Source organism: Oncorhynchus tshawytscha, linkage group LG31 (genome assembly GCF_018296145.1).
Source record: "Oncorhynchus tshawytscha isolate Ot180627B linkage group LG31, Otsh_v2.0, whole genome shotgun sequence".
Lineage (NCBI taxonomy): Eukaryota > Metazoa > Chordata > Actinopteri > Salmoniformes > Salmonidae > Oncorhynchus > Oncorhynchus tshawytscha.
In genome coordinates, this window is record NC_056459.1 from 29,633,775 (window position 1) to 29,658,774 (window position 25,000).

General features: G+C 44.1%; 1 protein-coding gene across 2 annotated transcripts in view; it reads left to right on the forward strand.

Annotated features, from left to right (window-relative positions):
- LOC112240727 (copine-4-like) overlaps nt 1-25,000 on the forward strand; it is a 45,341-nt gene that overhangs the window by 2,131 nt on the left and 18,210 nt on the right. For both annotated transcript variants that reach the window (XM_042310550.1, XM_042310551.1), the window contains exons 2-10: nt 1-71; nt 165-269; nt 4,066-4,245; nt 4,618-4,689; nt 4,851-4,925; nt 8,389-8,472; nt 9,720-9,809; nt 11,112-11,210; nt 13,229-13,315. The exon at nt 1-71 is cut by the window's left edge and continues 13 nt beyond it. In XM_042310550.1, coding sequence (XP_042166484.1) covers nt 6-71; nt 165-269; nt 4,066-4,245; nt 4,618-4,689; nt 4,851-4,925; nt 8,389-8,472; nt 9,720-9,809; nt 11,112-11,210; nt 13,229-13,315 — 858 coding nt within the window. In that variant the 5' untranslated portion in view covers nt 1-5. The remainder of the gene's footprint in view (nt 72-164; nt 270-4,065; nt 4,246-4,617; nt 4,690-4,850; nt 4,926-8,388; nt 8,473-9,719; nt 9,810-11,111; nt 11,211-13,228; nt 13,316-25,000) is intronic.

Below are 25,000 nucleotides of genomic sequence, written 5' to 3' on the forward strand. Positions count from 1 at the left end.
CCAGCATGAGTAACATCTACGAGTCTGCAGAGGCGACCCTCGGCCTGTGCAACTCTTCCTGTCTGACCAAGGTAGCTCATACACACTTTATTGATTGATGGATTGACAAAATGATTCATTGACAAATGTATTGATTGAACGATTGACTGCTTGATTGATGACAGGTTGAGCTGAGAGTGGCTTGTCAAGGGATCTCAGACCGAGATGCCCTTTCTAAACCAGACCCCTGTGTTGTCCTCAAGATGCAGTCACACGGACAGTGGTTTGAGGTACTGTCTCTACCTCCATCTATCTCTATCTCTCCCTCCATCTCTCTCTCTCTCTCCCTCCATCTCTCCCTCCATCCACCTATCTCTCTTCCTTTATCTATCTATCTATCTGTCTATCTATCTATCTATCTATCTATCTATCTATCTATCTATCTATCAATTCAAGGGGCTTTATTGGCATGGGAAACATGTGTTAACATTGTCACAGCAAGTGAGGTAGATAATATATAAAGTGAATATATAAAGTGAAATAAACAATAAAAATTAACAGTAAACATTACACATACAGAAGTTTCAAAACAATAAAGACATTACAAATGTCATATTATATATATACAGTGTTTTAACCATGTACAAATGGTTAAAGGACACAAAATAAAATGATGTGTGATATGCAGCTGTTCAGGGAAGCTAGAAACCATTATACACAGGCAGTTAGAAAAGCCAAGGCTAGCTTTTTCAAGCAGAAATTTGCTTCCTGCAACACTAACTCAAAAAAGTTCTGGGACACTGTAAAGTCCATGGAGAATAAGAACACCTCCCAGCTGCCCACTGCACTGAAGATAGGAAACACTGTCACCACTGATAAATCCACCATAATTGAGAATTTCAATAAGCATTTTTCTATGGCTGGCCATGCTTTCCACCTGGCTACTCCTACCCCGGTCAACAGCACTGCACCCCCAACAGCAACTCGCCCAAGCCTTCCCCATTTCTCCTTCTCCCAAATCCATTCAGCCGATGTTCTGGAAGAGCTGCAAAATCTGGACCCCTACAAATCAGCCGGGCTAGACAATCTGGACCCTTTCTTTCTAAAATTATCTGCCGAAATTGTTGCCACCCCTATTACTAGCCTGTTCAACCTCTCTTTCGTGTCATCTGAGATTCCCAAAGATTGGAAAGCAGCTGCGGTCATCCCCCTCTTCAATGGGGGGGACACTCTTGACCCAAACTGCTACAGACCTATATCTATCCTACCATGCCTTTCTAAGGTCTTCGAAAGCCAAGTCAACAAACAGATTACCGACCATTTCGAATCTCACCATACCTTCTCTGCTATGCAATCTGGTTTCAGAGCTGGTCATGGGTGCACCTCAGCCACGCTCAAGGTCCTAAACGATATCTTAACCGCCATCGATAAGAAACATTACTGTGCAGCCGTATTCATTGATCTGGCCAAGGCTTTCGACTCTGTCAATCACCACATCCTCATCGGCAGACTCGACAGCCTTGGTTTCTCAAATGATTGCCTCGCCTGGTTCACCAACTACTTCTCTGATAGAGTTCAGTGTGTCAAATCGGAGGGTCTGCTGTCCGGACCTCTGGCAGTCTCTATGGGGGTGCCACAGGGTTCAATTCTTGGACCGACTCTCTCCTCTGTATACATCAATGAGGTCGCTCTTGCTGCTGGTGAGTCTCTGATCCACCTCTACGCAGACGACACCATTCTGTATACTTCCGGCCCTTCTTTGGACACTGTGTTAATAACCCTCCAGGCAAGCTTCAATGCCATACAACTCTCCTTCCGTGGCCTCCAATTGCTCTTAAATACAAGTAAAACTAAATGCATGCTCTTCAACCGATCGCTACCTGCACCTACCCGCCTGTCCAACATCACTACTCTGGACGGCTCTGACTTAGAGTACGTGGACAACTACAAATACTTAGGTGTCTGGTTAGACTGTAAACTCTCCTTCCAGACCCATATCAAACATCTCCAATCCAAAGTTAAATCTAGAATTGGCTTCCTATTTCGCAACAAAGCATCCTTCACTCATGCTGCCAAACATACCCTTGTAAAACTGACCATCCTACCAATCCTCGACTTTGGCGATGTCATTTACAAAATAGCCTCCAATACCGTACTCAACTAATTGGATGCAGTCTATCACAGTGCAATCCATTTTGTCACCAAAGCCCCATATACTACCCACCATTGCGACCTGTACGCTCTCGTTGGCTGGCCTTCGCTTCATACTCGTCGCCAAACCCACTGGCTCCATGTCATCTACAAGACCCTGCTAGGTAAAGTCCCCCCTTATCTCAGCTCGCTGGTCACCATAGCATCTCCCATCTGTAGCACACGCTCCAGCAGGTATATCTCTCTAGTCACCCCCAAAACCAATTCTTTCTTTGGCCGCCTCTCCTTCCAGTTCTCTGCTGCCAATGACTGGAACGAACTACAAAAATCTCTGAAACTGGAACACTTATCTCCCTCACTAGCTTTAAGCACCAACTGTCAGAGCAGCTCACAGATTACTGCACCTGTACATAGCCCACCTATAATTTAGCCCAAACAACTACCTCTTTCCCAACTGTATTTAATTTATTTATTTATTTTGCTCCTTTGCACCCCATTATTTTTATTTCTACTTTGCACATTCTTCCATTGCAAAACTACCATTCCAGTGTTTTACTTGCTATATTGTATTTACTTTGCCACCATGGCCTTTTTTGCCTTTACCTCCCTTCTCACCTCATTTGCTCACATTGTATATAGACTTGTTTATACTGTATTATTGACTGTATGTTTGTTTTACTCCATGTGTAATTCTGTGTCGTTGTATCTGTCGAACTGCTTTGCTTTATCTTGGCCAGGTCGCAATTGTAAATGAGAACTTGTTCTCAACTTGCCTACCTGGTTAAATAAAGGTAAAATAAATAAAAACCTTTAAATTTAAAAAAAGCATAAATATGGATTGTATTTACAATGGTGTTTGTTCTTCACTGGTTGCCCTTTTCTCGTGGCAACAGGTCACACATCTTGCTGCTGTGATGCACACTGTGGTATTTCACCCAGTAGATATGGGAGTTTATCAAAATTGGATTTGTTTTCTAATTCTTTGTGGATCTGTGTAATCTATCTATCTATCTATCTATCTATCTATCTATCTATCTATCTATCTATCTATCTATCTATCTATCTATCTCTCCTATCTCTATCTATCTCCTATCTCTATCTCTCTCTCTGTTTCTCTCCCTCTCCCTCTATCTCTCTCCCTCTATCTCTCGCTCTGTTTCTCTCCCTCTCCCTCTATCTATCTCTCCCTCTATCTCGCTCTCTCTGTTTCTCTCCCTCTCCCTCTATCTATCTCTCCCTCCCTCTCCCTCTATCTCTCTCTCTGTTTCTCTCCCTCTCCCTCTATCTCTCTCTCTCTCTGTCTCCGTGCCTGACTCAACTAGAAAAAAAAAAAGTTTGCTTTTGCCACAGTTGAACTTACATTACACACACACACACACACACACACACACACACACACACACACACACACACACACACACACACACACACACACACACACACACACACACTCTTTACTTTGAGACGTTTATCAAGAAAATTAAGAGGTCTGTAATATCAAAAAATTCAGTCTATTTGAGGTTCAGTCACAATATGTTCCCTATAATCTAAAATCCTTCAGTTTGTTTGATAAAGTCAATATGGCTGAACAGGCTGGCAAAGAGAATGCATAGCTCCCTCTTAGTGTTCTTACTGCTAGGTCTTACTGGTGGACATGTCTCTAAGGACTCTCCAAGTGGGGACCTGAGATGGTTGCTGTCCTCTATTACGTGGTGCTGAACTTCAGAATGATGATGTTGACTGCTGATATTTTACTCCTGTAAAAACTTCAAAGTGTGTCTGTATGTGTGTGTTTGTGTTTGTGCATGCGTGCGTGTGTGTTTGTGCGTTCATGTGTGTGTGTGTGTGTTTGTGCGTGAGTGTTTGTGCGTGCGTGCGTTCATGTGTGTGTGTGTGTGTGTGTGTGTGTGTGTGTGTGTTGGTGTGTGTGTATAGGTGGACCGGACAGAGGTGATCCGTAGCTGTATCAGTCCAGTGTTCTCTAAGGTGTTACTGGTTGACTACTACTTTGAGGAGGTGCAGCGTCTTCGCTATGAGCTACATGATATCAGTCCCGCTCACAACGGACTCAGAGACACAGACTGCCTCGGGGCTATGGAGTGCACGTTGGGACAGGTAGGTGCACATGAGGACAGGCCAGTGCACGTTGGGACAGGACAGTGCACGTTGGGACAGGTCAGTGCACATTGGGACAGGACAGTGCACGTTGGGACAGGCCAGTGCACATTGGGACAAGACAGTGAACATTGGGACAGGCCAGCGCACATTGGGACAGGCCGGTGTACATTGGGACAGGCCAGCACACATTGGGACAGGACAGTGCACATTGGGACAGGACATGCACACATTGGGACAGGACAGTGTATATTGGGACAGGTTGTTGCATGTGAGGATTGCATGTTAGGACAGAAGGAAAGATTAGTGTGGTATCTGCTATAACCCTTTATACCTGTCTGTCTGTCTGTCTGTCTTTGCTGCACGTTGCAGATCGTGTCCCAGAGGAAACTGTCCAAAGCGTTACTTAAACAGGGAAACGCTACCAGCAAGTCCTCCATCACGGTACAAAGTTCACACACACACACACACACACACACGCACACGCGCACAAACACATGCACAAACACACGCACACATGCACAAACACACACACACGCATGCACACACACACATGCACACACACACACACATACATACCGATGATGATGATCTTTCTGCTCTAGGTAACATCAGAGGAGTTGTCAGGTAATGATGACTACGTAGAACTCTCCTTCAGAGCTCGGAAACTAGACGACAAGGTGAGTGTGTGTGTACATACAGAATACAGTGGGTTTAATAATTAAAACATTTACGTTTGAGTCATTTAGCAGACGTTCTTATCCAGAGCTACTCACAGGAGCAATTAGGGTTAAGTACCTTGCTCGAGGGCACATCGACAGTATGTTCACCTAGTCGGCTCGGGGATTAAAAGCAGCAATCTTTCTGTTAATGGCCCAATGCTCTTAACTGCTCCAGTACATACTGCTCCAGTACATACTGCTCCAGTACATACCGCTCCAGTACATACCGCTCCAGTACATACTGCTCCAGTACATACTGCTCCAGTACATACGGCTCCAGTACATATCGCTCCAGTACATACTGCTCCAGTACATACCGCTCCAGTACATACTGCTCCAGTACATACTGCTCCAGTACATACGGCTCCAGGCTACCTGCCGCTCCAGTACATACCGCTCCAGTATATACCGCTCCAGTACATACCTTTCCAGTACATACCGCTCTGCACTTCCAGGAGAGGAGAGGGCATAGGAGGGGTGGAGAAGAGAGAAAAAAGAGAATGAAGAGAAGGAGAGGAGAGGGCGTAGGAGGGGTTGAGAAGAGAACGAAGAGAAGGAGAGGAGAGGAGAGGAGAGGAGAGGAGAGGAGAGGAGAGGAGAGGAGAGGAGAGGAGAGGAGGAGGGAGAGGAGAGGAGAGGAGAGGAGAGGAGGAGGAGAGGAGAGGAGAGGAGAGGAGAGGAGAGGAGAGGAAGTGAAGAGTGATTGATTATTCCTTAGCTGCAGTGGTGAAAAAAGTACTCAATTGTCATACTTTAGTCAAAGGAAAGATACTTTAATAGACAATGACTCAAGTAACAGTGAAAGTCACCCACTAAAATATGACTTAAATACAATTCTAAAAGTATCTATCTGGTGTTATATGTACTTATACAGCGGTGGGGAAACTATTCAACTGTCACACTTGAGTTAAAGTAAAAAGTAAATGCTATACATCAAATTCTGTATATAATGTTACAGTATGTAACTTTTTGGGCGACCTGACCAAATTCACATTGAAATGTGTGTTATAGATCTGTCATTGTCATCAAAGGGAAGTCTAAGAAGCGGAAAATATGTTCTATGTAAGCCATCTCTATGCTTCTCGTTCTTAAGTTTCGTTTTTGCGGGGGGGGGGCGGGTTTACATTTGGTTTTGTACACCAGCTTCAAACAGCTGAACAGCTTTTTGCTTATGGAAAATATTTTTTTCCACAGAGTTTTAGATGGTACAATGATTCTCTACAAAATGACTGCTTGTTTTGTCATATAAACAGGAATTAGGCTAACTATTTGTCACGCCCTGACCTTAGAGAGCCTTTTTATGTCTCTATTTGCTTTGGTCAGGGTGTGATTTGGGTGGGCATTCTATGTTCTTTAGTTCTATGTTTCTGGACAAGTATGGTTCCCAATCAGAGGCAGCTGTCTATCGTTGTCTCTGATTGGGGATCATACTTAGGCAGCCCTTTTCCCTCCTTCTGTGTGGGATCTTGTCTTTGTTTGTGTGCAGGTAGTTTGCACAATGAAGCTGTTCGGTCGTTGTATTCTTTATTGTTTTGTCTTTTCTAAAGTTTCACTTCGTTAAATAAATTATGTGCAACTCAAAGAACGCTGCGCCTTGGTCTCATCCTTCCGACGACACCTGTTACACTATTAGAATTTGAGCATCCAGGAAATGGCAGAGCGATTTCTGCATATTGCATTTTCAAGCAAATCAGATGGCACAATTGTATTGTTTTTAATTTATTTATGGGCAGCCAGGGCCACACTCCAACACTCAGACATCATTTACAAACAGTATTTGTGCTTAGTGAGTCTGCCAGCCAGAGGCAATAAGGAGGACAACCCGTTATATTGATAGATGTGTGAATTGCACCATATCGCTGTCCTGCCTGAGCATTTGAAATGTAGTGAGTACTTTTGAGTGTTAGGGGATGTTTTACATGTTTTCTTTAGGCATGTACAGTCGTGGCCAAAAGTTTGGAGAATGACACAAATATTAATTTTCACAAAGTCTGCTGCCTCAGTTTGTATGATGGCAATTTGCATATACTCCAGAATGTTATGAAGAGTGATCAAATGAATTGTAATTAATTGCTAAGTCCCTCTTTGCCATGCAAAAACATCACAAAAAAAAAACATTTCCACTGCTTTTCAGCCCTGCCACAAAAGGACCAGCTGACATCATGTCAGTGATTCTCTCGTTAACACAGGTGTGAGTGTTGACGAGGACAAGGCTGGAGATCACTCTGTCATGCTGATTGAGTTCGAATAACAGACTGGAAGCCTTAAAAGGAGGGTGGTGCTTGGAATCATTGTTCTTCCTCTGTCAATCATGGTTACCTGCAAGGAAACACGTGCCGTCATCATTGCTTTGCACAAAAAGGGCTTCAAGGATATTGCTGCCAGTAAGATTGCACCTAAATCAACTATTTATCCGATCATCAAGAACTTCAAGGAGAGCGGTTCAATTGTGGTGAAGAAGGCTTCAGGGTGCCCAAGAAAGTCCAGCAAGGGGTAAAGTCATTTTAGCTGATGAATCCCCTTTACGATTGTTTGGGGGCATCTGGAAAAAAGCTTGTCCGGAGAAGACAAGGTGAGCGCTACCATCAGTCATGTGTCATGCCAACAGTAAATCATCCTGAGACCATTCATGTGTGGGGTTGCTTCTCAGCCAAGGGAGTGGGCTCACTCACAATTTTGCCTAAGAACACAGCCATGAATAAAGAATGGTACCAACACATCCTCCGAGAGCAACTTCTCCCAACCATCCAGGAACAGTTTGGTGACGAACAATGCCTTTTCCAGCATGATGGAGCACCTTGCCATATGGTAAAAGTGAGAACTAAGTGGCTCGGGGAAACAAAACATTGATATTTTGGGTCCATGGCCAAGAAACTCCCCAGACCACCTTAATCCCATTGAGAAATTGTGATCAATCCTCAAGAGGCGGGTGGACAAACAAAACCCCACAAATTCTGACAAACTCCAAGCATTGATTATGCAAGAATGGGCTGCCATCAGTCAGGATGTGGCCCAGAAGTTAATTGACAGCATGCCAGGGCGGATTGCAGAGGTCTTGAAAAAGAAGGGTCAACACTGCAAATATTGACTCTTTGTATCAGCTTCATGTAATTGTCAATAAAAGCCTTTGACACTTATGAAATGCTTGTAATTATACTTCAGTATTCCATAGTAACATCTGACAACAATATCTAGACACTGAAGCAGCAAACTTTGTGAAAATTAATATTCGTGTCATTTTCAAAACTTTTGGCCACGACTGTAGTGGAAAAGTTATAAAAAATAGTACAGATACCCCCCCAAAACGATTTAAGTTGTACTTCAACGTATTTTTTTTACTTAGTTACTTTACACCACTGCTTAGCTAAATAAACAATTGATCAAGCTGATTTTCAAACATGATGTGTGTGTTTTTCTGTAGGATTTCTTCAGTAAATCAGATCCATTTTTGGAAATCTTCAGAATAAATGATGATGGCAGTGGATCACTTGTTCACAGAACTGAGGTAAATTGCACACAGACACACATTTTAGTAATTTAGCAGACACTCTTATCCAGACCGACTCACAGGACCAATTATGGTTAAGTGCCTTGTTCACATGGGAACATTGGCAGATGTTTCACCTTTTCGGCTCAGGGATTAGAACCAGCGACCTTCTGTCTACTGGCCCAACGCTCTTAGGCAACCTGCCACCTGCCCACTCACAGACAGTATGAGCACAGATGATGATATTGATGTGTGCAGTGGTAGAAAAAGTACCCAAATGTCATACTTGAGTAAAAGTAAAGAGACCTTCAAATCAAATCAAATCAAATGTATTTATATAGCCCTTCGTACATCAGCTGATATCTCAAAGTGCTGTACAGAAACCCAGCCTAAAACCCCAAACATGCAGGTGTAGAAGCACGGTGGCTAGGAAAAACTCCCTAGAAAGGCCAAAACCTAGGAAGAAACCTAGAGAGGAACCAGGCTATGTGGGGTGGCCAGTCCTCTTCTGGCTGTGCCGGGTGGAGATTATAACAGAACATGGCCAAGATGTTCAAATGTTCATAGATGACCAGCATGGTCAATTAATAATAATCACAGGCAGAACAGTTGAAACTGGAGCAGCAGCACGGCCAGGTGGACTGGGGACAGCAAGGAGTCATCATGTCAGGTAGTCCTGAGGCATGGTCCTAGGGCTCAGGTCCTCCGAGAGAGAGAAAGAAAGAGAGAAAGAGAGAGAGAGAATTAGAGAGAGCATACTTAAATTCACACAGGACACCGGATAGGACAGGAGAAGTACTCCAGATATAACAAACTGACCCTCACCCAGTAAAATACTACTTGAGTAAAAGTATTTGGTTTTAAATATACTTAAGTATCAAAAGTACATGTAACCCTATCCCTGTTAAGCAAACCAGACAGCACAATATTCTTGTTTTTTCCCCCATTTACGGACAGGCAGGGTCACACTCCAACACTCAGACATCATTTACAAACCAAGCATGTGTGTTTAGTGAGAACGCCAGATCAGAGGCATTAAGGATGACCAGGGATGTTCTCTTGATAAGTGTGTGAATTTGACCATGTTCCTGTCCTGCTAAGTACGGACTAAAAAAGTATGCCGTAAAAGGTACATTATTTTCTTTAGGAATATAGTGAAGTAAAAGTAAAAGTTGTCAAAAAATATAAATAGTAAAGTACACATACCCCCAAAAATGAGGTAAGTAAAAAGAAGTAAGTAGTACTGGTCATGTGTGTGTTCTCAGACGGTGATGAATGACCTCAGCCCGGTGTGGAAGTCATTCAAGGTCTCTCTTAACACACTGTGTAGTGGAGACCACGACCGCCAACTAAAGGTAAGATCCCAACCATAACCTGACTATAACATCCTCTAACCTGACCACATGCAACTGATGGTGACGAGTGACCTTGCCTAAGATTTGAAGAGGCTTTAGCTCAGCTGCCTAACACGGTCTTGTGACACTCTGACGACACAGTTGTTGTTTTTTAAAGTCAGTAAGATATTCATGCTCATGTTGTGTGTGTCTTTGTGTGTGTGTGTGTGTGTGTGTGACTCTTTAACCTTACAGGGATTCTAAACGGTATTGTCTTCATGAATAAAACATGGGATCATTAATTATTCACAAGCCTCTCTAACACCCCGTGTCTCTTGTCAGCCCTTCAACGGGGAACAAAACATGGGATCACAATTATTCACAACGCACTCACAACACACACACACACACACTTGTCACCCTGTCACACACACACACACACACACACACACACACACACACACACACACACACACACACACACACACACACACACACACACACACACACACACACACACAGTTACCTGCTTCAAAATTCCGTAAGTAGAACAGAGTGGACTGAGTTAGGTCTGTGTGAGTTCTGAATCAAAGATTATTGTGTTACGTCTGAATCAGTTATCATTGTGTTAAGTCTGAATTATATTGTGGAGCTATGTCTGAATCAGTTATCATTGTGTTAAGTCTGAATTACATTGTGGAGCTATGTCTAAATCGGTTATCATTGTGTTAAATCTGAATTACATTGTGGAGCTATGTCTAAATCGTTTATCATTGTGTTAAGTCTGAATTACATTGTGTAGCTATGTCTAAATCAGTTATCAGTGTGTTAAGTCTGAATCACATTGTGGAGCTATGTCTGAATCAGTTATCTTTGTGTTAGGTCTGAATCAGTGATTGTTGTGTTAGGTCTGAATCAGTGATTTTTGTGTTAGGTCTAAATCAGTGATCAGTTAGCACAAACAGAAGAAAACTTTTTAAAACAGAATAGATACTACAAATATGATGACCGATTTTTTCTCTCTGTTCTGAAATGTTTTCATTTTGCTCATTTTGCACCCTAATAACGATGACTTAGCTCCATCGCTGTCTAATGCACATGACTTAGCTCCATTGCTGTCTAATGAACAGTCCCAACCTTGATAGGCACACACACACACACACACACACACACATACACAAACACACACACTACAGCTGAGTCCCTCTCAGCATCTCCAGATTAATATTTAATCTGGAGACGCCCCCCCCACCACCACCAAAACCAGCTATCAATCATTCATCATGGCATTTATGTGTGTCTGTGTGTGTGTGTATGTTTCAGTGCACAGTGTATGATTGGGACTCCAATGGGAAGCACGACTTCATTGGAGAGTTTCAGACCACCTATAAGGAGATACGGACAGACCTGGAGGGGAGACAGGTACACCCTAACCCAACCCTAAATCTAACAGAACCCTAACCCTAACCCAACCCTAACCCTAAATCTAACAGAACCCTAACTAACCCTAAATCTAACAGAACCCTAACCCTAAATCTAACAGAACCCTAACCCTAACCCAACCCTAACTCTAAATCTAACAGAACCCTAACTAACCCTAAATCTAACAGAACCCTAACCCTAACCCCCTAAAACCCTCTAACAGAACCCTAACCCAACCCTAAATCTAACAGAACCCTAACCCTAACCCTAAATCTAACAGGACCCTAACCCTAACCTTAAATCTAACAGAACCCTAACCCTAACCCAACCCTAACCCTAAATCTAACAGAACCCTAACTAACCCTAAATCTAACAGAACCCTAACCCTAAATCTAACAGAACCCTAACCCTAAATCTAACAGAACCGTAACTAACCCAATCCTAACCCTAAATCTAACAGACCCCTAACTAACCTAACCCTAACCCTAAATCTAACAGAACCCTAACTAACCTAACCCTAACCCTAAATCTAACAGAACCCTAACTAACCTAACCCTAACCATAAATCTATCAGAACCCTAACTAACTAACCCAACCCTAACCCTAAAACAAACAGAACCCTAACTAACCCAACCCTAACCATAAATCTATCAGAACCCTAACTAACCCAACCCTAACCCTAAAACAAACAGAACCCTAACTAACCCAACCCTAAATCTAATGCTAACCTTAACCTAACTCTAACCCAACCCTACATCTAATGCTAACCCAAACCTAACCCTAAACTAACCCTAACCCAACTCTAACCCAACCTAAGCTTAACCTGACCCTCAACGAGCTAAAATTATTATTTTGGCTACTAATTGTTCACTTGCATGTTAATGTGTGTGTAGATCAATGGGACTGTATAAACCTGTGTGTGTGTGTGTGTGTGTAGATCAATGGGACTATATAAACCTGTGTGTGTGTGTGTGTAGATCAATGGGACTGTATAAACCTGTGTGTGTGTGTGTGTATGTGTGTGTGTGTGTGTGTAGATCAATGGGACTTTATAAACCTGTGTGTGTGTGTGTGTGTGTGTGTGTGTGTGTGTGTGTGTGTGTGTAGATCAATGGGACTTTATAAACCTGTGTGTGTGTGTGTGTGGGACTTGTGTAAACCTGTGTGTGTGTGTGTGTGTGTGTGTGTGTGTGTGTGTGTGTGTGTGTGTGTGTGTGTGTGTGTGTGTGTGTGTGTGTGTAGATCAATGGGACTGTATAAACCTGTGTGTGTGTGTGTGTGTGTGTGTGTGTGTGTGTGTGTGTGTGTGTGTGTGTGTGTGTGGGACTGTGTGTGTGTGTGTGTGTGTGTGTAGATCAATGGGACTGTATAAACCTGTGTGTGTGTGTGTGTGTGTGTGTGTGTGTGTGTGTGTAGATCAATGGGACTCTATAAACCTGTGTGTGTGTGTGTGTGTGTGTAGATCAATGGGACTGTATAAACATGTGTGTGTGTGTGTGTGTGTGTGTGTGTGTGTGTGTGTGTGTGTGTGTGTGATCAATGGGACTATATAAACCTGTGTGTGTGTGTGTGTGTGTGTAGATCAATGGGACTATATAAACCTGTGTGTGTGTGTGTGTGTGTGTGTGTGTGTGTGTGTGTGTGTGTGTGTAGATCAATGGGACTGTATGAACGTGTGTGTGTGTGTGTGTGTGTGTGTGTGTGTGTGTGTGTGTGTGTGTGTGGATCAATGGGACTGTAGATGAATGGGACTGTGTGTGTGTGTGTGTGTGTGTGTGTGTGTGTGTGTGTGTGTGTGTGTGTGTGTGTGTGTGTGTGTGTGTGTAGAGATCAATGGGACTGTATGAACCTGTGTGTGTGTGTGTGTAGATCAATGGGACTGTATAAACCTGTGTGTGTGTGTGTGTGTGTGTGTGTGTGTGTGTGTGTGTGTGTGTGTGTGTGTGTGTGTGTGTGTGTGTGTGTGTGTGTGTGTGTGTGTGTGTGTGTGTGTGTGTGTGTGTGTGTGTGTCTAGTAGATGCAATGGGACTGTATAAACCCGAAGTACCAACTGAAGAAGAAGAACTACAGAAACTCTGGCGTCATCGTCCTCAACCACTGTAAGGTAACACTCCTCTTTTCTTACTCTCTTTCTTTATCTCTATCCCCCTTTTTATGTCCCTCTCTCTCTCTATCTCCCTCTTTATGTCCCTCTCTCTCTCTCCCTCTTTATGTCCCTCTCTCTCTCTCTCTATCCCCTCTATGTCCCTCTCTCTCTCTATCCCCCTCTTTGTCCCTCTCTCTCTCTATCTACCTCTTTATGTCCCTCTCTCTCTCTCTGTCCCCCTCTTTATGTCCCTCTCTCTCTCTCTATCCCCTCTTTATGTCCCTCTCTCTCTCTGTCCCCCTCTTTATGTCCCTCTCTCTCTATCTCTGTCCCCCTCTTTATGTCCCTCTCCCTCTCTCTCTCTGTCCCCCTCTTTATGTCCCTCTCTCTCTCTGTCCCCCTCTTTATGTCCCTCTATCTCTATCCCCCTTTTATCTCCCTCTCTATCTCTATCCCCCTCTTTATGTCTCCCTCTCTCTCTCTGTCCCCCTCTTTATGTCCCTCTCTCTCTCTATCTCTGTCCCCCTCTTTATGTCCCTCTCTCTCTTTATCTCTGTCCCCCTCTTTCGGTCACGACTCAGGATAAGACCCAGATGCAGACACAGGAGACCGATAGTACAGTTCTCAGATGATTTATTGTAAACACGGGGCAGGCAAAGGGCAGGTCGAGGACAGGCAGAGGCTCGTAAACAGGTCAGAGTCAGGCAGGTACAGGACGGCAGGCAGGCAGGCAGGCAGGCAAAGGGGTCAGGGCAGGCAGAGGTTCGTAAACAGGTCAGAGTCAGGCAGGAACAGGACGGCAGGCAGGCAGGCAAAGGGGTCAGGGCAGGCAGAATGGTCAGAACCGGGAAAAACTAGGAAACATAACTTGATAAACAGGAAGATGGGAAAACACGCTGGTAAAGCTTGACAAGACCAGATGAACTGGCAACAGACAAACAGAGATCGCAGGTATAAATACACAGGGGATAATGAGGAAGATGGGTGACACCTGGAGCAGGGTGGAGACAAGCACAAAGACAGGTGAAACAGATCAGGATATGACACTTTATCTCTACCCCACTCTTTCTGTCACTCTCTCTCTTCATCCCTACTCTCTCTTCATCCCTACTCTCTCTTCATCCCTACTCTCTCTCTCTCTTTATCCCTACTCTCTCTCTCTTTATCCCTACTCTCTCTCTCTCTTTATCCCTACTCTCTCTCTCTCTCTTTATTCCTACTCTCTCTCTTTATCCCTACTCTCTCTCTCTCTTTATCCCTACTCTCTCTCTCTCTCTTTATCCCTACTCTCTCTCTCTCTTCATCCCTACTCTCTCTCTTCATCCCTACTCTCTCTCTCTTCATCCCTACTCTCTCTCTTCATCCCTACTCTCTCTCTCTTCATCCCTTCTCTCTCTCTCTCTTCATCCCTTCTCTCTCTTTATCCCTACTCTCTCTCTCTTTATCCCTACTCTCTCTCTCTCTTTATCCCTACTCTCTCTCTTTATCCCTACTTCTCTCTTTATCCCTACTCTCTCTCTCCATCCCTACTCTCTCTCCATCCCTACTCTCTCTCCATCCCTACTCTCTCTCCATCCCTACTCTCTCTCTCTCTCTCTTTATCCCTACTCTCTCTTTATCCCTACTCTCTCTCCATCCCTACTCTCTCTCTCTTTATCCCTACTCTCTCTCTCTTTATCAAATCAAATCAAATCAAATCTTATTTGTCACATACACATGGTTAGCAGATGTTAATGCGAGTGTAGCGAAATCCTTGTGCTTCTAGTTCCGACAATGCAGTAATAACCAACAAGTAATCTAACTAACAATTCCAAAACTACTGTCTTATACACAGTGTAATGTTACGGTTTTCTAGGTGTGAAGGAGAGTCGGACCAAAATGCAGCGTGTAGATTGCGATCCATGTTTAATGAACGAACGTAAAACACGAATCAATAACAAACACTACAAAACAAAGAACTTAACAAAAACCGAAACAGCCTATACTTGTGTAAACTAACACTGAGACAGGAACAACGACACATAGGACAATCACCCACGACAAACTCAAAGAATATGGCTGCCTAAATATGGTTCCCAATCAGAGACAACGATAAACACCTGCCTCTGATTGAGAACCACTCCAGACAGCCATAGACTTTGCTAGATAACCCCACTAGCTACAATCCCAATACATACACACCAAAACCCCAAGACAAAACACACCACAATACAAAACCCCATGCCACACCCTGGCCTGACCCAATACATGAAGAAAAACACAAAATACCTAGACCAGGGCGTGACATGTAAGGGGATAAAGAATATGTACATAAGGATATATGAATGAGTGATGGTACAGAGCAGCATAGGCAAGATACAGTAGATGGTATCGAGTACAGTATATACATATGAGATGAGTATGTAAACAAAGTGGCATAGTTAAAGTGGCTAGTGATACATGTATTACATAAGGATGCAGTTGATGATATAGAGTACAGTATATACGTATGCATATGAGATGAATAATGTAGGGTAAGTAACATTATATAAGGTAGCATTGTTTAAAGTGGCTAGTGATATATTTACATCCTTTCCCATCAATTCCCATTATTAAAGTGGCTGGAGTTGAGTCAGTGTCAGTGTGTTGGCAGCAGCCACTCAATGTTAGTGGTGGCTGTTTAACAGTCTGATGGTCTTGAGATAGAAGCTGTTTTTCAGTCTCTCGGTCCCAGCTTTGATGCACCTGTACTGACCTCGCCTTCTGGATGATAGCGGGGTGAACAGGCAGTGGCTCGGGTGGTTGTTGTCCTTGATGATCTTTATGGCCTTCCTGTAACATCGGGTGGTGTAGGTGTCCTGGAGGGCAGGTAGTTTGCCCCCGGTGATGCGTTGTGCAGACCTCACTACCCTCTGGAGAGCCTTACGGTTGTGGGCGGAGCAGTTGCCGTACCAGGCGGTGATACAGCCTGCCAGGATGCTCTCGATTGTGCATCTGTAGAAGTTTGTGAGTGCTTTTGGTGAAGGGCCGAATTTCTTCAGCCTCCTGAAGTTGAAGATGCGCTGCTGAGCCTTCTTCGCGATGCTGTCTGTGTGAGTGGACCAATTCAGTTTGTCTGTGATGTGTATGCCGAGGAACTTAAAACTTGCTACCCTCTCCACTACTGTTCGATCGATGTGGATAGGGGGGTGTTCCCTCTGCTGTTTCCTGAAGTCCACAATCATCTCCTTAGTTTTGTTGACGTTGAGTGTGAGGTTATTTTCCTGACACCACACTCCGAGGGCCCTCACCTCCTCCCTGTAGGCCGTCTCGTCGTTGTTGGTAATCAAGCCTACCACTGTTGTGTCGTCCGCAAACTTGATGATTGAGTTGGAGGCGTGCGTGGCCACGCAGTCGTGGGTGAACAGGGAGAACAGGAGAGGGCTCAGAACGCACCCTTGTGGGGCCCCAGTGTTGAGGATCAGCGGGGTGGAGATGTTGTTGCCTACCCTCACCACCTGGGGGCGGCCCGTCAGGGTGTCCAGTACCCAGTTGCACAGGGCGGGGTCGAAACCCAGGGTCTCGAGCTTGATGACGAGCTTGGAGGGTACTATGGTGTCGAATGCCGAGCTGTAGTCGATGAACAGCATTCTCACATAGGTATTCCTCTTGTCCAGATGGGTTAGGGCAGTGTGCAGTGTGGTTGAGATTGCATCGTCTGTGGACCTATTTGGGCGGTAAGCAAATTGGAGTGGGTCTAGGGTGTCAGGTAGGGTGGAGGTGATATGGTCCTTGACTAGTCTCTCAAAGCACTTCATGATGACGGAAGTGAGTGCTACGGGGCGGTAGACGTTTAGCTCAGTTACCTTAGCTTTCTTGGGAACAGGAACAATGGTGGCCCTCTTGAAGCATGTGGGAACAGCAGACTGGTATAGGGATTGATTGAATATGTCCGTAAACACACCGGCCAGCTGGTCTGCGCATGCTCTGAGGGCGCGGCTGGGGATGCCGTCTGGGCCTGCAGCCTTGCGAGGGTTAACACGTTTAAATGTCTTACTCACCTCGGCTGCAGTGAAGGAGAGTCCGCATGTTTTCGTTGCAGGCTGTGTCAGTGGCACTGTATTGACCTCAAAGCGGGCAAAAAAGTTATTTAGTCTGCCTGGGAGCAAGAAATCCTGTTCCGTGACTGACCTGGATTTCTTCTTGTAGTCCGTGATTGACTGTAGACCCTGCCACATGCCTCTTGTGTCTGAGCCGTTGAATTGAGATTCTACTTTGTCTCTGTACTGACGCTTAGCTTGTTTGATAGCCTTGCGGAGGGAATAGCTGCACTGTTTGTGTTCGGTCATGTTACCAGTCACCTTGCCCTGATTAAAAGCAGTGGTTCGCGCTTTCAGTTTCACGCGAATGCTGCCATCAATCCACGGTTTCTGGTTAGGGAATGTTTTAATCGTTGCTATGGGAACGACATCTTCAACGCACGTTCTAATGAACTCGCACACCAAATCAGCGTATTCGTCAATATTGTTATCTGACGCAATACGAAACATATCCCAGTCCACGTGATGGAAGCAGTCTTGGAGTGTGGAGTCAGCTTGGTCAGACCAGCGTTGGACAGACCTCAGCGTGGGAGCCTCTTGTTTTAGTTTCTGTCTGTAGGCAGGGATCAACAAAATGGAGTCGTGGTCAGCTTTTCCGAAAGGAGGGCGGGGCAGGGACTTATATGCGTCGCGGAAGTTACAGTAACAATGATCCAAGGTTTTTCCACCCCTGGTTGCGCAATCAATATGCTGATAAAATTTAGGGAGTCTTGTTTTCAGATTAGCCTTGTTAAAATCCCCAGCTACAATGAATGCAGCCTCCGGATAAATGGATTCCAGTTTGCAAAGAGTCAAATAAAGTTAGTTCAGAGCCATCGATGTGTGATTATAATCGAAGAGAATTCTCTTGGTAGATAATGCGGTCTACATTTGATTGTGAGGAATTCTAAATCAGGTGAACAGAAGGATTTGAGTTCCTGTATGTTTCTTTCATCACACCATGTCTCGTTAGCCATAAGGCATACGCCCCCGCCCCTCTTCTTACCAGAAAGATGTTTGTTTCTGTCGGCGCGATGCGTGGAGAAACCCGCTGGCTGCACCGCCTCGGATAGCGTCTCTCCAGTGACCATGTTTCCGTGAAGCAAAGAACGTTACAGTCTCTGATGTCCCTCTGGAATGCTACCCTTGCTCGGATTTCATCAACCTTGTTGTCAAGAGACTGGACATTGGCGAGAAGAATGCTAGGGAGTGGTGCACGATGTGACCGTCTCCGGAGTCTGACCAGAAGACCGCCTCGTTTCCCTCTTTTTCGGAGTCGTTTTTTTGGGTCGCCGCATAGGATCCATTCCGTTGTCCCGGTTGAAAGGCAGAACACAGGATCCGCGTCGCGAAAAACATATTCTTGGTCGTACTGATGGTGAGTTGACGCTGATCTTATATTCAGTAGTTCTTCTCGACTGTATGTATGAAACCTAAGTTGACCTGGGGTACTAATGTAAGAAATAACACGTAAAAAAACAAAACACTGCATAGTTTCCTAGGAACGCGAAGCGAGGGGGCCATCTCTGTCGGCGCCGGAAGTCTACTCAATTCAATTCAATTCAATTCAAGGGCTTTATTGGCATGGGAAACATGTGTTAACATTGCCAAAGCAAGTGAGGTAGATAATATATGAAGTGAATATATAAAGTGAAATAAACAATAAAAATTAACAGTAAACATTACACATACAGAAGTTTCAAAACAATAAAGACATTACAAATGTCATATTATATATATACAGTGTTTTAACAATGTACAAATGGTAAAGGACACAAGACACAATAAATAAGCATAAATATGGGTTGTATTTACAATGGCGTGTGTTCTTCACTGGTTGCCCTTTTCTCGTGGCAACAGGTCACAAATCTTGCTGCTGTGATGGCACACTGTGGAATTTCACCCAGTAGATATGGGAGTTTATCAAAATTGGATTTGTTTTCGAATTCTTTGTGGATCTGTGTAATCTGAGGGAAATATATATCTCTAATATGGTCATACATTGGGCAGGAGGTTAGGAAGTGCAGCTCAGTTTCCACCTCATTTTGTGGGCAGTGAGCACATAGCCTGTCTTCTCTTGAGAGCCATGTCTGCCTACGGCGGCCTTTCTCAATAGCAAGGCTATGCTCACTGAGTCTGTACATAGTCAAAGCTTTCCTTCATTTTGGGTCAGTCACAGTGGTCAGGTATTCTGCCACTGTGTACTCTCTGTGTAGGGCCAAATAGCATTCTAGTTTGCTCTGTTTTTTTGTTAATTCTTTCCAATGTGTCAAGTAATTATCTTTTTGTTTTCTCATGATTTGGTTGGGTCTAATGTGCTGCTGTCCTGGGGCTCTGTGGGGTGTGTTTGTGTTTGTGAACAGAGCCCCAGGACCAGCTTGCTTAGGGGACTCTTCTCCAGGTTCATCTCTCTGTAGGTGATGGCTTTGTTGTGGAAGGTTTGGGAATCGCTTCCTTTTAAGTGGTTATAGAATTTAACGGCTCATTTCTGGATTTTGATAATTAGTGAGTATCGGCCTAATTCTGCTCTGCATGCATTATTTGGTGTTCTACGTTGTACACGGAGGATATTTTTGCAGAATTCTGCGTGCAGAGACTCAATTTGGTGTTTGTCCCATTTTGTGAAGTCATGGTTGGTGAGCGGACCCCAGACCTCACAACCATAAAGGGCAATGGGCTCAATGACTGATTCAAGTATTTTTAGCCAAATCCTAATTGGTATGTTGAAATTTATGTTCCTTTTGATGGCATAGAATGCCCTTCTTGCCTTGTCTCTCAGATCGTTCACAGCTTTGTGGAAGTTACCTGTGGCGCTGATGTTTAGGCCAAGGTATGTATAGTTTTTTGTGTGCTCTAGGGCGACAGTGTCTAGATGGAATTTGTATTTGTGGTCCTGGCGACTGGACCTTTTTTGGAACACTATTATTTTGGTCTTACTGAGATTTACTGTTAGGGCCCAGGTCTGACAGAATCTGTGCAGAATATCTAGGTGCTGCTGTAGGCCCTCCTTGGTTGGTGACAGAAGCACCAGATCATCAGCAAACAGCAGACATTTGACTTCGGATTCTAGTAGGGTGAGGCCGGGTGCTGCAGACTTTTCTAGTGCCCGCGCCAATTCGTTGATATATATGTTGAAGAGGGTGGGGCTTAAGCTGCATCCCTGTCTCACCCCACGACCCTGTGTGAAGAAATGTGTGTGTTTTTTGCCAATTTTAACCGCACACTTGTTGTTTGTGTACATGGATTTTATAATGTCGTATGTTTTACCCCCAACACCACTTTCCATCAGTTTGTATAGCAGACCCTCATGCCAAATTGAGTAGAAGGCGTTTTTTGAAATCAACAAAGCATGAGAAGACTTTGCCTTTGTTTTGGTTTGTTTGTTTGTCAGTTAGGGTGTGCAGGGTGAATACATGGTCTGTTGTACGGTAATTTGGTAAAAAGCCAATTTGACATTTGCTCAGTACATTGTTTTCATTGAGGAAATGTACGAGTCTGCTGTTAATGATAATGCAGAGGATTTTCCCAAGGTTTCTGTTGACACATATTCCACGGTAGTTATTGGGGTCAAATTTGTCTCCACTTTTGTGGATTGGGCTAATCAGTCCTTGGTTCCAAATATTGGGGAAGATGCCAGAGCTAAGGATGATGTTAAAGAGTTTTAGTATAGCCAATTGGAATTTGTTGTCTGTATATTTGATCATTTCATTGAGGATACCATCAACACCACAGGCCTTTTTTGGGTTGGAGGGTTTTTTATTTTGTCCTGTAACTCTCTCTCTCTTTATCCCTACTCTCTCTCTCTTTATCCCCACTCTCTCTCTCTTTATCCCTACTCTCTCTCTCTTCATCCCCACTCTCTCCTTATCCCTACTCTCTCTCTCTCTCTTTATCCCTACTCTCTCTCTCTCTCTTTATCCCTACTCTCTCTCGCTTCATCCCTACACTCTCTCTCTTTATCCCTACTCTCTCCTTCTTTATCCCTACTCTCTCTCTCTCTCTATCCCTACTCTCTCTCCATCCCTACTCTCTCCTTCTTTATCCCTACTCTCTCTCTCTCTCTATCCCTACTCTCTCTTTATCCCTACTCTCTCTTCAGAGAGAGTTGGGATTAAAGAGAGAGAGAGTAGGGATAAAGAGAGAGAGAGTAGGGATGAAGAGAGAGAGAGAGAGAGAGTAGGGATAAAGAGAGAGAGAGAGAGAGAGAGTAGGGATGAAGAGAGAGTAGGGATAAAGAGAGAGTAGGGATCTCCATCCCTACTCTCTCCTTCTTCATCCCTACTCTCTCTCTCTCTCTTTATCCCCACTCTCTCTTCATCCCTACTCTCTCTCTCTCTTTATACCTACTCTCTCTCTCTTTATCCCTACTCTCTCTCTCTTTATCCCTACTCTCTCTCTCTCTTTATCCCTACTCTCTCTTCATCCCTACTCTCTCTCTTCATCCCTACTCTCTCTCTCTCTTTATCCCTACTCTCTCTCTCTTTATCCCTACTCTCTCTCTCTCTTTATCCCTACTCTCTCTCTCTTTCTTTATCCCTACTCTCTCTCTCTTTATCCCTACTCTCTCTCTCTTTATCCCTACTCTCTCTTTTTTTCCTACTCTATCTTCATCCCTACTCTCTCCTTCTTTATCCCTACTCTCTCTCTCTTTATCCCTACTCTCTCTTCATCCCTACTCTCTCTATCCCTACTCTCTCTTTTTATCCCTACTCTCTCTCTCTTCATCCCTACTCTCTCTTTATCCCTACTCTCTATTTATCCCTACTCTCTCTCCATCCCTACTCTCCTTCTTTATCCCTACTCTCTCTCTCTTCATCCCTACTCTCTCTCTCTTCATCCCTACTCTCTCTCCGTCCCTACTCTCTCCTTCTTTATCCCTACTCTCTCTCTCTTCATCCCTACTCTCTCTCTCTTTATCCCTACTCTCTCTTCATCCCTACTCTCTCTTTATCCCTACTCTCTCTTCATCCCTACTCTCTCTCTCTCTTTATCCCTACTCTCTCTCTCTTTATCCCTACTCTCTCTCATCCCTACTCTCTCCTTATTTATCCCTACTCTCTCTCCATCCCTACTCTCTCCTTCTTTATCCCTACTCTCTCTCTCTTCATCCCTACTCTCTCTCTCTTTATCCCTACTCTCTCTTCATCCCTACTCTCTCTTTATCCCTACTCTCTCTTTATCCCTACTCTCTTTTATCCCTACTCTCTCTTTATCCCTACTCTCTCTTTATCCCTACTCTCTCTTTATCCCTACTCTCTCTCTCTTTATCCCTACTCTCTCTCTTTATCCCTACTCTCTCTTCATCCCTACTCTCTCTTTATCCCTACTCTCTCTTTATCCCTACTCTCTCTTTATCCCTACTCTCTCTCTCTTTATCCCTAATCTCTCTCTTTATCCCTACTCTCTCTCTCTTTATCCCTAATCTCTCTCTTCATCCCTACTCTCTCTCTCTCTCTCGTCGGAGTGCATGCTGGGAGTGAGTCATCAAGCAGGAGTGATTGTGAGAGCGAATGGAATTTATTTTCCCTCTATTGGGTTGTGGTATGTATATATAGATTAGTTTAGTTGTTTTAAGGGTATATTGTTTAACTATCACTAAGCACGTATAGGGGTGGTGGGATCTTTGAGGTTGGTTTTTCGCGAGGGCACAACCAGCGGGTGGGGCTGGTTGCAATGGCCACTCGCGGAAGTGTAGAGTTTGAAAAACTTAGTCGGAGGCATGGAGTAAAGATTCCTGCTGCGGCCGGGTGTTCAGTGGAAGAATGTAGCTTGGCTGTGGGTGCTATCATTGGGTATGATAGCATCAAATCAGCCTCAAGGATGAATAGCGCTGTAGTGATATTCTTAGATTCAATTGAAAAGTTGAATAAGATAGTTGAGAGGGGTGTTGTGTTGCGGGAGACACAGACGCCGGTATTTCCGCTTATGAATCCGGCGAAGAAAGTTATACTTTCTAACGTGCCACCATTTGTTAGAGATGAAGTGTTAGAGCGAGAGTTATCTCGCCTTGGTCAAATTGTATCTACAATAAAGAAGGTTCTTTTTGGATGCAAATCTCCGTTGTTGAAACATGTCGTGTCTCATAGGAGACAAGTGCATATGATTTTAAAAAAGGACGGAGATTAACTGAATTTAGCGTTCAGTTTTAAGATTGATGGATTTGATTATGTCTTCTATGCATCTACTGAATCAATGAAATGCTTTGGCTGTGGAAGAGAGGGGCATTTGGTGCGTTGTTGTCCCGAGAATGAGCGCTTCATTGTCTCAAATCAGCTGTTGGACAAGAGCTCACTAGCCCTAGTGAAATTAGAAAGAGGGCAGTAGAGTTCTATGCTGAGCTCTACAAGTGTGAGTACAAAGAGGATAAAACAGTGACACAGCAGTTCTTTGATGGGCTCCCAAAGGTGGCTGCAGAAGCTCAGGTTGAGCTTGAGCAACCATTATCTTTGCAGGATTTATACACTGCATTAAAAGGCATGGAAAATGGAAGGGCACCAGGCATTGATGGGCTTCCCGTTGACTTTTTTAAGTCTTTTTGGGCTATGTTGGGAGAGGATTGGTTAGAAGTAGTTAATGATAGTTTAACCGGAGGGTTACTACCAATAAGCTGCAGAAGGGCTGTCCTCACCCTACTGCCCAAAAAGGGTGACCCGAGGGAGGTGAAGAACTGGAGGCCGGTGGCTTTATTGTGCACTGATTATAAGATATTGTCAAAGGCTTTGTCCAACAGGCTGAGGGAGGTGATGGGGCAAATCATACATACGGATCAGTCCTACTGTGTTCCTGGCAGGCAGATAGGGGATAACATTTCTCTGATTTGTGATTTTTTGGACGTCTCTAGGGCTATTGGGTTGGATGCTGGTCTAATTTCAATTGATCATGAAAAGGCATTTGACCGAGTTGAACATCAATATTTATGGCACACGTTTGAGGCGTTTGGGTTCAGCTCTGGTTTTATTGCCATGATAAAGGTGACATATGGTGACATTAAAAGTGTATTGAAAGTTAACGGTGGTTTGAGTGCTCCTTTTAAAGTGCTTAGAGGTATTAGGCAGGGATGTTCTTTGTCAGGAATGTTATATGCCATTGCTATAGAGCCACTACTAAATAGCATTAGAAGTCGCATTGCAGGGGTGTACTTTTCAGAGGATATTCCTCCTATTCGTCTCTCAGCCTATGCTGATGATGTAGTTGTGTTAGTGAAAAATCAAGCGGAGGTGGATAGCTTGAGTCTAATGGTTGATCGTTTTAGGGGAATATCCTCTGCAAAGGTAAATTGGGAAAAGAGTTGTGCTTTACAGATTGGATAATGGTCTGGAGGGATCATGGCTTTGCCAGGGGGGCTAGAATGGTGTAAGGGAGGTTTTAAGTATCTTGGAGTGTACCTAGGAGATGAGGGGACTATGGAAAAAAATTGGAGTGGGGTGGTTGAAATGGTGGAAGGGAGGATGAGGAGATGGTTACTATCTCATATGTCATATAGGGGGCGCACTATTATAGTTAACAATGTGATTGCCTCTGCACTGTGGCATCGGTTGTCAGTTTTAGAACCACCATCTGGCCTTCTGGCTAAGATACAGGCAATTATTGTGGATTTCTTTTGGGATAAATATCACTGGGTTCCACAAAGTGTTTTGTATTTGTCAAAAGAGGAGGGGGGACAAGG